This window comes from Syngnathus typhle, linkage group LG2 (assembly GCF_033458585.1).
Source record: "Syngnathus typhle isolate RoL2023-S1 ecotype Sweden linkage group LG2, RoL_Styp_1.0, whole genome shotgun sequence".
Classification (NCBI taxonomy): domain Eukaryota; kingdom Metazoa; phylum Chordata; class Actinopteri; order Syngnathiformes; family Syngnathidae; genus Syngnathus; species Syngnathus typhle.
This window is the reverse complement of record NC_083739.1, coordinates 22,584,818-22,600,327: the sequence shown is the minus strand read 5'-3', so window position 1 is coordinate 22,600,327 and position 15,510 is coordinate 22,584,818. Positions and strand designations below refer to the sequence as shown.

The window sequence follows — 15,510 nt, the reverse complement described above, 5'->3', positions numbered from 1 at the left end:
CTATCACATAAACAACAATATTATCAAACCATCTGTGTCACTCCAAATAATTAAATCCATCGATCAAATTCCTCGTCCTTTGTCAACAACGCCGCGCGTGCGCCCTGACGTCAGCCTCGTCGTTATCCCACAGATCTAGTATATATTAACTATATCATAGCGTTAACAAAGTACAAGGAAAGACGTGGGTTTGGTAAACGTCTCTTTATTTATTTAACAAAACAAGAGTTCAACGAGCAAACAAGTACTGAACTGTAACGATAAAAACATATACAAGTTGCTATACGAAATAAAATATATCAAATAACTATAACATAAATAGTTCACCACCACACGGCCCCAAGCACCGGCGTCGACTTCCATCCCCGGAGGTGGCACTTTCAGCCATGGAGGTGGAAGAGAGCTCCATAGAATAGGACCAGGCGTGCGTAAAAGCCATGTCCGAGCCCCATCCACCGTCACGGGACAGCCACCCGGCCGAGCGCCGGCCCACGACTTCAATCCACGGAGGTGAAAGAAAGCTCCGTAGAGTAGGATCGGGCGTGCGTAAAAGTCATAATAGTTTTTCAAACCTTCTGTGTCACTCCAAATCATCAAATCCTTCAAACTCTTCGTCCTCCATGTCACTTACAAACAAAGCCGCTAATGATGCCGGTAGTACGTGGGGCCCTTCGTCATCCCGTGATCGAATCTTTGTCCTTTATGTAAACAACCGCCGCGCCGCTGACGTCACTTGAAATTGAAATTACAGTAATCCCTTGCTACATCGCGGTTCGTTCATCGCAGTTTAACTTTTTTTTTTTTTTTTTTAATTTTGAAAATTTGTGAAAAAAAAAACGCGAATTATAGTCCGAAGATTACGGTACACAGCAGTTTTTTTTTTAAACCTCATCCACGAATGAACTGGACCGACTCTTTTTTCCTTTTGTTTTCCACTCATCTCTGACAGTCTGACAGGTACATGATACATAAGAATAGTTTTGTACTTTGTGCATTTACAAATAATTACAGTAATTTACACTTGCATGTGAATATGTGACTGATAGCTTTGTGTTCCATTGGCTATACTGTGCATATATTAGGATGATTAATAGGCTGGTGGCTTTCAAAAAAGGCGCTTGGTAGTGACACGCGATGCTGCTGTTGAAGCCGCGCACTCGCGGTGAGAGAGCAGGACATGCATCTCAAGCACGCAGTCAATCCGGCCACGCTCTTGCGTGTAAACTCGTCCGATTTTGCCCCCAGATGAGCGATTAGGAAGGAAGCAAGACGGTGAGGAGGAGGAGGAGGAGGAGGCGGAGGAGAAGGGGGAGGAGCGAGCAGCATCTGCGAACAAACTGGATCTTTTGGTCCATTGCCTCTTTTGGGAGGCTGGCTGCGGCCTGTGGATTGTCAACGGAAGCCTCGAGCTGGATTGGAAATGTCACAACAGCGACGTGCTAGCTGGTGAGTCTGCACGAGCTGCTGTGCTTGTGCACACAGCAGACGTAGAAGCTGGCTTGTGACCAACGAGACAATTCAGGCACATTTGCACAGACTTGTTGTAGCTGATTGCTGACGGTGATGACTGGCTAATCAATCATCTGGAGCGCGATATGCTACGCCACTAGTTGTGATGATGCTTTTTAACCCATAGCTCCATTCCACAGCTGCTTTGTGAGGGTAAAAATAAAATAAAATCTAACAGTTGCGCAAGCGTACGACGGTTGCTTTTGCATGTCATGAAATGGAGCTGCGACGTTGGATTCATTTGATCTGCAGCCATCACGCAGCGCCGCTTGCACGGCAATGCCACATCGCTGAACCAGGAGCGAAACAAAACATGACATTTATTTCATGTCATTGCCAAGTTTCAACTTAAATTTGTAGTTTAGCAACAGTTTTGTCGCTAGTGATTCTAATGGAGGGAATGCGTTTATGTGACCTAACGATAATACATAAGGTTTCCTTTGAAAGACAGTCATGCAGGTTTATTGTGGGGGGCATTTGCCGCCCGCCGTCCACTTTTTAGCGGCTGGCAATATTCTCAAAAAATAGGTAGCCGTAGAAAATGTCGACTATCATGACTAGTACTAATAAAGTTTTATAGATAAGCAACACACTATTACAGGACTCGATGTGTCAGTTTTTCAAAAGAAATAAATTCAATGTATAATTGCTTGCTTGATTAATTTACTTTAATTAAAGTCAAACAAATTGGCTCCAGTTCACCTAATCCAAATATCATGAAAAGCCTGTTCTTCCTTGTGTTTTCTTAGTGAGACCAAGAGGTGATGGCAGTCCAGACTGAGCTTCACCACGACGATCATCTGTCCCCGATGATGGTCGTCCTCCCTGCGCACACCTGAGCCTTCACTCTGTGCTTTCCCCTCCTCCCGTACCTCCTTTCCTTGCCCCTCCTCCTCCAATAACTTAACTCATCCTGCTTCTGTGTGTTCAATCACCCTCCTTGATTATGGCCTGCTGCGGGCGCTCTCTGGGTTCCCCGTGCACACTGGCCTTGCTGGTGGGCTTCCAGTTTGCCTTTGTGCTCTATTTCTCCCTTGGGGGCTTCAAAGGTTTGGTGTCCGTCTTGGTGCACACCACAGAGCAAGAGTTTGACTATTCGCGACCCCACGACGTCTACACCAACCTCAGTCATCTGAGAGCACCGCCTCCCCCACCTCGCAATGCTGGCACTGGACCTCCTGTGACGGGGCCACCACTAGCAAGCTGCCAGATTGTGTCCCCGCTGTTAGGTGAGGAAGCAAATATACCAAAGATGCCTTGAGATACGACGAGTTATACGACTTAAGTGTTTGTTGTGATATAAGCAGATGATTGGACAGTTTTTTGCTTTGAACTGCAAACTTGAGAAACATGCGCTGTATAGTGGCAGGCACTGGCAGAGCTAGAGGGGGATCACGAGGACACTGCCCCCCTCCTCCCAAAATATGCTTGGAGGATCATATGTCAGTTTATGAAACTTTTCCTATCCCCACAGTTGGGCCCGTATCTGTCCATCTTTCCTCACCTCTGACATTGGAGGAGATCAGAATAAAGAACCCATTGGTGTTGCCAGGCGGACACTACCGTCCACCAGACTGTGCACCCCGGCACCACACTGCCATCGTGGTCCCATACCGAAACCGGCAGACACACCTCCGTGCTCTCCTCTACCACCTCCATCCTTTCCTGCAGAGGCAACAAATCCACTACAGCATCTACATCGTACAGCAGGTCAGGAGAAGGACTTTGCGATGCATATTGTTAAATAAAATCCTTAATTGAAGGTTATTCTGCACATCTTTGAAATCATGTTTTGATTGCATTTGATAGAATTTGAACTATTCTGTCTGTTTCTGTCTTGCAGTGGGGTAATGGTACATTCAACCGAGCCAAGCTGCTGAATGTCGGTGTGCGGGAAGCCCTTCGAGATGAGGAATGGAGCTGCATTTTCCTCCATGATGTTGACCTGCTGCCTGAGAACGACCACAATACTTACACTTGCCACAAGCAGTTTCCAACACACCTGTCTGTGGCCATGGACAAGTTCAAATACAGGTAGGCACAGTCCATTTGCCCACCATGCATAAATATTTGCAAGAAATGATTTTCAAGTCGTTATCGTGAGGAACTCTGAGGGTAATTATTTAGTCTCCGTCTTGCTACAATCTCCACAAATGCATCCGAATGACAGACTGATACAAAATTTGGCCGCAGGCCACATCTGGCCTTTCCACAGTCTGACAGTTGATCAAAGTCAAACTAAACTGGAAAAGATTACAGGGCTTTTTTTTAATTTTGAAACCTTTTGAGGACCTACAACTGTCTGCAGTTGTTGCCAACTTGGTAACTTTTGTGATCTGACCCCATTTTTTTAATGAGTCTAGTGACATTGATTGATTAATTCAGGAGTCCTGATAAAGAATGGCTAATGAGTTGGTGGCTTGAGCTCAAAATATCAGCACACATTAAATGTACAAAATAATTCAGCACGTTGTAGACATGATTTTGTAAATGATAATAAAAAAGTAACAATGTTCTTGCACAAGTAAGCTACTTTTAATGACTACCGTATTTTCCGGACTATAAGTTGCTCCAGAGTACAAGTCGAACCAGCCATAAAATGCATAATAAAGAAGAAAAAAACATATAAGTCGCACCGGAGTACAAATCGCATTTTCGGGGGAACTTTATTTGACAAAATCCAACACCAAGAACAGACATTAAAAGGCAACAAAAGGCTAAAAGATACGGTATGCTAACATTACATGAACGCAAACGAGGAACTGAGAACGTGCCTGACGTAACATACTAACAGTTATTCAGAAAACTATAACATAAATAACTCCGGAAGCACATGCGGCGCTGACGTCGGACTCATCGTCAGTTGCCGTTCCAGTTATTTCACAGGTTATACAACTATCCATCCATCCATCCATTTTCTGAACCGCTTAGTCCCCACGGGGGTCGCGGGCGTGCTGGAGCCTATCCCAGCCGTCATCGGGCAGTAGGCGGGGGACACCCTGAACCGGTTGCCAGCCAATCGCAGGGCACACAGAGACAAACAACCATTTGCACTCGCACTCATACCTAGGGACAATTTGGAGTCTTCAATTGGCCTACCAAGCATGTTTTTGGGATGTGGGAGGAAACCGGAGTGCCCGGAGAAAACCCACGCGGGCCCGGGGAGAACATGCAAACTCCACACAGGGAGGGTCGGAGGTGGAATCGAACCCGCACGCTCCTAACTGTGAGGCGGACGTGCTACCCAGTGCGCCATAAACTATATATCAAATAACTATAACATAAATAACAATTTTATCGAACCGTCCGTGTCACTCCAAATCATTAAATCCATTGAAATCTTCGTCCTCTGTGTCACTTAAAAAAAACGCAGCTGCTGACTCGGGAAGTACATGTGGCGCTGACGTCAGACTCATCGTTAGTTATGGTTCCAATTATTCCACAGACCTATATAACTACATATAAACTAAATAATCCATCCATCCATTTTCCATTTTCTGAACCGCTTAGTCCCCACGGGGGTCGCGGGCGTGCTGGAGCCTATCCCAGCCGTCATCGGGCAGTAGGCGGGGGACACCCTGAACCGGTTGCCAGCCAATCGCAGGGCACACAGAGACAAACAACCATTTGCACTCGCACTCATACCTAGGGACAATTTGGAGTCTTCAATTGGCCTACCAAGCATGTTTTTGGGATGTGGGAGGAAACCGGAGTGCCCGGAGAAAACCCACGCGGGCCCGGGGAGAACATGCAAACTCCACACAGGGAGAGCCGGAGGTGGAATCGAACCCGCACCCTCCTAACTGTGAGGCGGACGTGCTACCCAGTGCGCCATAAACTATATATCAAATAACTATAACATAAATAACAATTTTATCGAACCGTCCGTGTCACTCCAAATCATTAAATCCATTGAAATCTTCGTCCTCTGTGTCACTTAAAAAAAACGCTGCTGACTCCGGAAGTACATGTGGCGCTGACGTCAGACTCATCGTTAGTTATGGTTCCAATTATTCCACAGACCTATATAACTACATATAAACTAAATAACAATTTTATCAAACCATCCGTGTCACTCCAAATGATTAAATCCATCGAAATCTTTGTCCTCCGTTTCACTTATAAACAACGCCGCTGCTGACTCCGGAAGTACATCGGCACTGACGTCGGACTCATCGTCAGTTGCGGTCCCAATTATTCCACAGACCTACCGTATTGGCCCACATATAGGACGACCCTGATTATAAGACGACCCCCTCTTTTTCAAGACTCAAGGTTGAAAAAATACTTTTTGAACATGAAATTAAATTTTTATACAGAAAATGATTACATCTGAAACAAATGATTATAATAATATATTCGAGAGAAAAAGCAGGTTATTTTGCATCATTCAAATCATGCAAAAACTGTCTATCACATATTAATATCTGAACATTTAAATATGTAAACTAAAATGCAATCACATTTGTAAATTAATGGCCTCTGGTTTTTGAAATGTAAATAAACCAATCTACTGTGATAAAACAACTAAATTGCAATAACTGCATTAACCAAAGTGAAGTCCAACTGTAACTGTAGTCTTGAAACAAATCTGAATAAGGAAAAACAATAAAATAATGCAAACTGCTACCGCTATGATTGGGGAGCCTGAAGACTGTATAGGGGATTGGCTCGGATGGTTATGCTCTTTTTGCCCCCGGGTGTCGGTCAGAACACAGGAGGGAAGATGTGGTTCAGTTTTGATTGCTTTCCTGAATTATTGGCAAAAACGTAACAGGCACTGTGGCTCATAGGGGCATACAGGCAAACTGGCAAAAGGGTATAGGGACACGTTTGGTCGTAAGGATGTGAGAGCAGGTATGTATAGTGTACATGGCTGAGTCTTTGGGTGTGTGAATGTGATTCTTGTGTGTGTGATTATTGTATGAAGCGTGTGAAGGGTGTGTGTGTGTGTGTGTGTGTGTGTGTGTGTGTGTGGTGTGTGTGTGTGGTATGTGTGTGTGGTTCTGCAACAGACAGAAATACAGCATGTAAGTCAACGCTCAACTTCTGACGTCACAAAACACTAGTAGCCGGCACACATTACATAACTAACTGCGCGTAACGGTTCCGCCATACTAAATAACCCTAAATGAAATACTCTCGGCAACACACCAAATATAAGTCATCGAGACAACAAAATACATTTGGTGGCGACCGTTAGTCGCCGTGCCGCTGCGTAACGGCTACTCGTACAATGCGAGGCAAACTTAAAGGAGCGCGCCGAAGCTGTCAATCAAATGGCGCGCACACGAAGCAAACTGCGATCGGACAAATGGCACAACAGTGGACAGTAGTAACAATTAAATGTATATACCGTTTTTTTCCATGTATAATGCACCCCCATGTATAATACGCACCCTAAAAATGGCATGTTGATGCCGGAAAAAAGCCTGTACCCATGTATAATACGCCCCCAAATTTTGACTCCTACTTAAATCCGTAAACGTAAAATTATTTCAGAAAAAAGATAATCTTTGGGAACAACCGGATGTTATTCTGCCGGTCAGTATCACTGCGCATGCGCTAGCAAACTCGATAGCGAAGAAATGTTTCGGATTTGTGTAGGGTACATTGTGACAGCAAACAAGCAGGTGATCGAGCAAGCCTCTGATACGAGAGCATTGTGTTCGTATGGAGCGTGTTTGAAGTGAACAGCAGAGAAGAAAGCGCATCTGTAATGGCGGCCTCCGTATCATATCCGGATTTAAAAAAAAAAAAAGAATATATATTTTTTTGTACCCATTTATAATGCGCACCCCAGATTTTAGGACAATAAATTTGTTAAATTTTGCGCATTATACATGGAAAAAAACGGTACTCACTTTGTGTCAAAGACGCACACGATCACAGCAACATACTCAGTCGATACCAGCAACCTTTAACTTACCGCTGCGCACAAGTGAATGGGTATAATGTCTAGACCCCGAATGTAAGACAACCCCCACTTTTGCAGTCTTATTTCAGTGCAAAAAACATCATTATATTCGGGCCAACACGCTAGATAACTATATATAAATGACATATGAAATAACTATAACATAAATAACAATTTTATCGAACCATCCCTGTCACTCCAAATCATTAAATCCATCGAAATCTTCGTCCTCCCTGTCACTTATAAACAATGGCGCTGCTGACTCCAGAAGTGAGGCGCTCACGTCAGACTCATTGTCACTTGCGTTTCAAATTATTCCACAGGCCTAGTGCGCCCTTATGTGGTTTAAAGTGAAAATAACATGTGAAGTGATCAACTATATTATAGTAAGTCAGTAATGTGTTAATGATCAAGTAATAATGCGTTAATAATTTCACATATAAGTCGCTCCTGATTATAAGTCGCACCCCCGGACAAACTGAAAAGAAAATCGCGACTTATAGTCCGGAAAATACGGTACTTATAATTTTGTGTATTGATCTTTTCTCTTTCAGTACATTACTTTTTAAAATTACAAGAATAAACTTTTATGTGTGAAAAGCATAAAAATACAATCTTCTCTAGGATTTCAACAACTTGGCCTTAAGGTGTTCTAACTAAGCTCTTGTGTGACCCTCCCAGGCTACCATACCCACAGTATTTCGGTGGGGTTTCTGCAGTGACTCCAGACCAGTACATGAAGATGAACGGCTTCCCCAATCAATATTGGGGCTGGGGGGGAGAGGATGACGATATTGCGGCAAGGTAAAAGTGTGCTCCACTCATTATGATCTTCTTGTCACTCATCACAGTCTTCTGTTTTCTACTTGCACTTCTGCATCTTTCTTGGTATGCATGTTTCATTTTTTCATTCTCTCATCTTCACATCACCCAGCACTGCTGCGGCTTTGATGGGCGCAGTGAGTAAGTTTGCATGGACAAGCTCCCTTCCACTAATTCCTGTTAGGAGACACGCTGAATGCGTCACATCCAAACGTACGGTGGTCACTAGGCAAGAGCAGCCAAGTGTCAGCGGGCAAACGTTTCTTGGCAGTTGATAAAACCGGCCTAGCTTTTCAATCTTACATAATAGCACAAGCACAAAGACTGAATGACAGTCGGCAATAAATCCAACTAAGAACAAACCAAATAACAGTTGGCAGAAAATGAGGGCAGCTGGAGAGCAAATCTATCAAAACTAGATATCTGAATCCAAAACTGTAAATATCAACAATTCATGTGGGACCACCAGAAGCCTCTTATTGAGCATATTTGATTGCAGTTGCAAATTTGATCAGTCTTCATATTGACCACGCTGAAACAGAACAATACAGAACCCCACATGAGATAGCAATTTGGCCTCGAATTAAATAAAAACAACTGATCTGTAACAGGAATTACCCTGAACCCGAGAGTTAGTGTCTGGTGCCCAGAGAAATGTAGGGAGATGTCACAATAGCAAATAGTGCACTTAGATATTGTGGTGCCAATAGTAGAGATAGCAGCTATTGAGGAATTTATTTTCAAACTTATTGACTGATTTTCCACGAGTGTTCATTTTCTGTCTTTTTCGATTGTCTGCTGCTCAACCAGAGTGCGTCTGTCTGGCATGAAAATTGTGCGCCCCCCGGTGGCCGTTGGTCATTACAAAATGATCAGGCATAGAGGAGACCAAGGGAATGAGCAAAACCCACACAGGTACGTGAGTACATACGGCTGCAGTAGTCGGGTGTTTATCAGCATAAAAAGTGCCTCATCATGAAAATGTTGCGGGATAATCAATCTGTGAATTTTAAGTTGCCATATATTTGCACACATTCCAGTGAAATTTTATTTTACGCCTTTGGTTTTATTATGACATATGTGATTTTAGCATGAGCTAGACCAGTGGTGTCAAACATGCGAGCGGGAACCGGCCCGCAAGGAGGTTCGATCAGGCCCGCGTTCGATCAGGTCCGTAGGATAATTCGAATTATTTATTCGTGGAGTTGATGAGACATTGACTGTTACTGAATAGTTGTTTGAGTTGGTGCCAATGATGGACACCACAACAGCCGAAGACATGCAGATTTGAAGGGCAAATTTGATCAGAATCTACTACCAGGGTACCCCAAACTAACAGCCCTGGCTGCTAAACATTTGTGCATGTTTGGGACAACCTACCTCTGTGAACTAATCTTCTCAGTACTGCGTTCAAGGCTCACAAACAAGCACTTAAATGACATTCTGAAAGTGACAGCTAGTCAGGACATGGCACCTGGTATTGATGCACTTGTACAGGCCAAAAGATGCCAAGTATCAGGAACAAAAACAAGTCTAGACTAGTCTAATGCCTTTAAAATGCTGCCTTAGATACTGTTTGCATTGAAAAAATACAGCTCTGTGAAGATGAATCCTTACTGTGGTGATTAAAAAAGTGTGCAGTTTAATGTTAGTCAGGAACCTCACTACAAAAAGGTATGGTGGATTTCTACTCTTAATGCAACTCCATGAATGTTCAATATGTATTGTATGTGTATGTGTGTTTCATGTATGAAGTTTCCACATTTACAGGACATGTGAAGCCTTTCTTCTTTACACATTTACTAGCACTCTTCTTAGTTTGTAAGGTGTAGGCAGGGATTAAATTTAGATTTTATATGGACATGTGTAAATGGTTTAAAAATTGTTTTCTTTATAAATCTCGTTCAATCTTAAAGTGCATTACTGTTAATGTTTTAAGTTATGTTAATGTTAATGTAATGTTTTGTAAAAGGAATGTTCATTAAATTTCAAAATTTTCCTAATGTTCTTGTGCTTCTTTACACCCAAAAATAAATAAATAAAAAGGAAAGACATTATATTTTGGTTATTTGTAGCAGAGTATGGTATAATAAAACGGTCCGGCCCACTTGACATCTACCGAGGCCGTATGTGGCCCACAATGTGAAATGAGTTTGACACCCCTGAGCTAGACTATGCGTAAGTGGTTAAATCATTGCATGGTTTTAATGTCCAAAAGTCACTTTAATAATATAGCAAATAGGGGTGTAACGATTCATCGATACACATCGATTAATCGATATAATGCTCTACGATTTATTGGCATCGATGCTAAACGTAAACATCGATTTATATCGCCGTGTTTGACCTCGGACATTAGACGCGACTTTATTTTGAAATCCAGTTCATTGTTGCTTGCTTCCTCTTTCCGGGAGCAGTGAGCGGCGTGTTGTGTTGTGAGCAGAGCAGGCACGTGAAAGGGGAGTCGACAACTAGTACGCGGCTCCTGGGCTGGTGCTATGGCTAGTGTCCAAAAAGACGAAGAAATTTGCTCCCCTTTAGGCTTCAAGTCATTCGTTTGGAAGCACTTTGGATTCCAAAGAAAAGATGGCTCAACGGGCAAGACACGTGCAGTTTGTAAATCCTGCCATGCGGTGATCAAATATTCAGGGACCACAAATCTCTATATTTATATTTAAAGAAAAAAACCGACATCAAATTGATATGATACGTATGAATTGTTATAAATCAAGATATTGTTCTATATTTATTTAAAATAAAAAAAAAATCGATCGTAGAGCATTATATCGCGATGTATCGTGAATGAATCACAGCAGGCTTTAAGATATCGGCAAATATCGTATTGTGATTCTTTGTATCGATATGATATCGTATCGTGACAAAACCCGCGATTTACACCCCTAATGGCAAATGTTCTTTTTATCATATTGAACATTTTGCATGTGTCCCATCTATTGATATTGGAATATCAATTAATTTATGATAAATATTTTTTCATAAATTCAAAATATATTTGTCAAACAGTATAATTTCAGCTTTCTAACTGAATTATATGCTCATAAAATGCTAATACTAGCCAAAAATGTTGTTGATGACCTTGTCAGCAAGTTCACTTACTCTCTTTACATATATTCTCCGCTTGCATTTATTTTGTTTCAAAGTGTCAGAACATCGCTTGTGTGCATTTCTAACAGTATCTAGTTAATACAGAACCGACTCAGTTGTATTCCAACCCTTACAAACCTCATTATTGCTTTTCTATTTAAACATTCTAGATTTGACCTCCTGAAAAGGACCAGACTCAACTGGCGCTCTGACGGCTTCAACTCCCTGACTTATGAACTCCTCTCTAAAGAGGAGGAACCTCTCTACACTAACCTCACTGTCAACATCGGAGAAGAGCCCCACCACCCTCAGGGGAAAACGGCCACCCCCGTGCATCTACGTAGCTCCTCCAAGACGGAAGCCACAGATAATCGGGAGCCCAAGACTCCAGAGAGTAAAAAACCTGTGGTCCTAAATGTCACTGTAACAAGACCTGATGGCATGAAGGCAGAAGCTCCTCAGACAAAGGCAGCTATTGAAATGACCCAGGAGAAAACAAAAGTGCATGCGTCTCACCTGTAGCACTGAATGGCTTTTTTCTTCGTGGCTTTTCGTGGGAATGCTTGCAGGATGCCACTTGGTTTTCACTTTGGACTTTCACGAACGAGACTGGGTTCAACAAGTCAAATCTACCGCGAGTGAATAACCCAAAACTTCATTCGGTGTGCTGCGAATAAACTTGTGCCTTCTCTTTTAAAGCGCTTTTATAAACCAATATCAACCTGAGATTTATTTGACCTCTCCCACCTTATGGCAAATGTTTAAAAGCAGGGAGGCGCAATTTCAAAGCTTACATATCACTGGCGGAGCTAGAAGGGGGGGGCGCGGGGGCACTGGCCCCTTTGAAATATGGTTGGACCCCAATTTTCAAGGAATTTTTATCCACATTTACACCCATTCCCCGTAGGGAACATATACTCAATCTTTGTCAGCATTTTCTGAAGAATACTTTGGGTTTGTAAAATAAATGTTTTGCAAACCCCTTGAGAAAAAAACTAGCTCCTCCAGTGCTACATATTTGTTCCAGGATTCCTGTTTTCTATCAATGTGCATCAAGGTCACTATAGATTATATATTTATATAGAGAAACATTTTTATTTGTGCACCAGTTTCTATTTTCTTTGTTTGGTGCCTCTCTCTTTGAGTTTTGTTTTCTAGACAATCAAACCACGTAAATTCATAGTTTATGGAAACAGATCTTTATTGGCTGACTTGGCATATAATAGCTATCATGACTGTCAGATAATCATATGTTGAGCATGATGCTGTAATTGTTATTGATTCTACTCCTGTTACACGGAGTAATGATCTTTGATATTGTAGTGTTCTTCTATTACCAGGAATGAAAAAAAGAAACCAACCTTGCAGATAATATTTAAGGTGTATCACTACCTAGTGTCTATAGTGTAAAGTGGCTATAGTGACAATTAAACACTGTGTATAAACTCAGATTAATTCGTAGAGAGAAACTGTTATATTATAATTAACCAGAAGCATCTAATTGTGTAGATGGGTTTACGATTGTTTTCATTCATTCATTGAAATGTAGAACATTTTAGAAGGAAGATATTGTACTCAGAGGATAGAATTTTATATTTTATATTATTTTAATTCAGCCATTTTGAATGTATCTCAGCAGCTTGACGAGGGGATGTGAACTATACGTGTATGTGTATGTGAGGGTGAGGGGGTGTGAATTGAATGTGCTTGTTGCATCTATTGCTGCTCTAAATAGTGATTTACATCAAGATATCAGTTAAAATATGCTTTTATTTCAAATGTGCAGTTCAGAATATAATACAGATAGAAATTTGAATGTAATTGTTTATCAGTTGCTCATGAGCTAAATGGTTTGTTTGATGGTAGACTACCGTTTTTTTCCGTGTATAGTGCGCAATATTTTACTAATTTATTGTCCTAAAATCTGGGGTGCGTATTATACATGGGTACAAAGAAAAAAATTTTTAATTTTTTTTTTTTTAAATTTTTTTTTTTTTTTTTTTTTTAAATAAAGTCATAGTACAACAAAACCAACAACAGGACTGACCGACAAAGTCGTGGAACAAAAAGACAGGGTGACATTACCAAAGACAGGAACAGAATGACAGTAACACATGCAATGATCCAACGGTGAGCGAGGGGCAGACAGGACTTAAATACAAAACACGTTACATCGATTGAGGTGACACAGGAAGAGCGGGGTGACACGAACAGAAACTATGGCAACCTAGACACATAGCAAAACTGGGGACGAGACATGACAAATCTCCCCCGAAATAAAACTCACCTTTCTTCTTGTTTGTTGTCAATCGCGCATCGCATTCAGCCATCCTGCCCAACACACTTAGTAAAATTCATAATTGACGACACATCGTTTGATGCGATGGTGCAATCGATGGTGTGTTATTGTCAAATATTGTTTGTTTTTTAATCTCCATCGCGGACCGGACGTCATACGGAGGCCGCCATTACAGATGCGCAGAACGGTTGCGCAAGACACGTCAGCTATATAAAGAGCGAGAGTTCAGTTCTCCACCTATTAGTTTCAATTCACAGTTTAATTAGCAGTTTCAATCAGCAAATAACAAAATGCGTATTACAGGTAATATTTTATTTCACAACACTTTGCCTTGTTCCTTTCGTCTCTGCTGTTCATTTCAAACACGCTCCATACGACCGCAATGCTCTTGTATCAGACGCTCGCTCGATCACCTGCTAGTTTGCCGTCTGTCACAATGTACCCTACACAAATCCGAAACATTTGTTGCGGCTCCGAGTCACGACGAGGGGCAAGTTTTGGTTTCCAAGGGTGTTTTTATTCCTCTTCAACGTCTCTCCCATACAGAGCCGCCGTGTGCGCACGGAGCGCGGTGGTGCGTTTAGGGGCAGTCGGAGAAGTCAACGCCAACAAAAAAATGACATCCAGCCTAGTTAAGACCATACCAAAGACTTTAAAAATGGGACCCATTGCCTCCCTGCGTGTGTGACGATCTTTGGGACTTAAAAAAAAAAAAAAAAAAAAAAAAAATTTAAAAAATTCATAAAAATTGGGTGCGTATTATACATGGGTACAAGCTTTTTTCCAGCATCAGCATGCCATTGTTAGGGGTGCGTACTATACATGGGGGCGCACTATACATGGAAAAAAACGGTATGTCTGTATCTCATTGTGCCTACGTCCATCGCTCTCGTCGTGCGAAACTCAAAGGCGCGCCAATGGCACAGTGCCGAGCGAAGCCGAGGAATGAATGAAAGTGCGGCGTGTGTGACTTGAATGTTAAGTATTAATATTCACCATTCACAGGAGTCAGCCAATCAAAGGTGCGCATTGCTCTGCCTGGAGGGTTTCTCAGATCCTGACAGTTTAAAGGCGCACATCTTCATTTTGCAACAGGCTAGACATCAGATAATCAGTGGATGTAATTGCATAAAAGAGAGATGTTTATTGAGTAGTATCTATTTAAAAGCAGAGAGCATTACATAATGTTATATAAAATTGTCATTTCTCAGCCTTTACCAACATAATGATTTTAGTTACATAATGTTTAATTATACAGAAGGCATTTATTATAGGATGTCATGAAATCTCAGCAGTGCTATTTGCAAATTTTGAGTTTATGTTGGAATTGTCCTATTAACAAGTGTGATTTTTTTTTACATCATGTAGAACTTGCTATGAAGCTCACCGGCTAGAACATTAAGTACACCTGCACTGTTTAATAAAAGCCATTGATGTAAATTGTGATTAAGACTATGCTTGGACCAAATAGTAGTATTTTATCTACTATTTGTGGTTAGTTTGTAGTGGAGGACCCACTTTACTGCATCATACTGAGAATTAGTTCTCCCCTTTTGCTCCGTTACCTGTACAAAATATCAGAAACAGCTTTCATGAGTTCTACCGAGCTGCAGACAATGTAAAGTACGCAAACCCATAATAATAAAACTTGTCAACAGCACATTGTAATTAGAGATGGCTTTATGCATTTTATAAATTTTTTCCTTAGCACATCAGGTTTTACAATATTAGGATGCGCTGATAAAAAAATTCCGCCTGAATTTAATTCATTAATGTTATGAATATTTAAATATGTACATTATATTATTTTCACTGTATTATATTCATTATTATTTATTTTTTTCTTTAGCACAACAGG

At 41.5% G+C, this 15,510-nt stretch overlaps 1 protein-coding gene across 2 annotated transcripts; it reads left to right on the top strand.

Moving 5' to 3' along the window:
* The first annotated feature begins 1,155 nt into the window (after nucleotides 1-1,155).
* On the top strand, nucleotides 1,156-15,092 carry b4galt3 (UDP-Gal:betaGlcNAc beta 1,4- galactosyltransferase, polypeptide 3). 2 transcript variants are annotated; one of them, XM_061272422.1, is made up of 7 exons: nucleotides 1,159-1,446; nucleotides 2,259-2,738; nucleotides 2,984-3,219; nucleotides 3,353-3,543; nucleotides 8,108-8,230; nucleotides 9,059-9,163; nucleotides 11,524-15,092. In XM_061272422.1, exons 2-7 carry the CDS (start codon nucleotides 2,456-2,458, stop codon nucleotides 11,873-11,875), a joined length of 1,290 nt encoding a protein of 429 aa, XP_061128406.1. In that variant the 5' UTR covers nucleotides 1,159-1,446; nucleotides 2,259-2,455; the 3' UTR covers nucleotides 11,876-15,092. The 2 variants fall into 2 exon arrangements, with proteins under 2 accessions (XP_061128408.1, XP_061128406.1); XM_061272424.1 differs by lacking the exon at nucleotides 9,059-9,163 and having other exon boundaries at nucleotides 1,156-1,446.
* The last annotated feature ends 418 nt before the right edge of the window (nucleotides 15,093-15,510 follow it).

What these genes read in the sequence shown, in the direction of transcription:
- b4galt3 (XM_061272422.1), top strand. Translation starts at nt 2,456, where the DNA reads ATGGCCTGCTGCGGGCGCTCTCTGGGTTCCCCGTGCACACTGGCCTTG. An exon ending in GATTGTGTCCCCGCTGTTAG is followed by an intron (nt 2,739 to 2,983) that starts GTGAGGAAGCAA and finishes CTATCCCCACAG; the next exon opens with TTGGGCCCGTATCTGTCCAT. An exon ending in ATGGACAAGTTCAAATACAG is followed by an intron (nt 3,544 to 8,107) that starts GTAGGCACAGTC and finishes TGACCCTCCCAG; the next exon opens with GCTACCATACCCACAGTATT.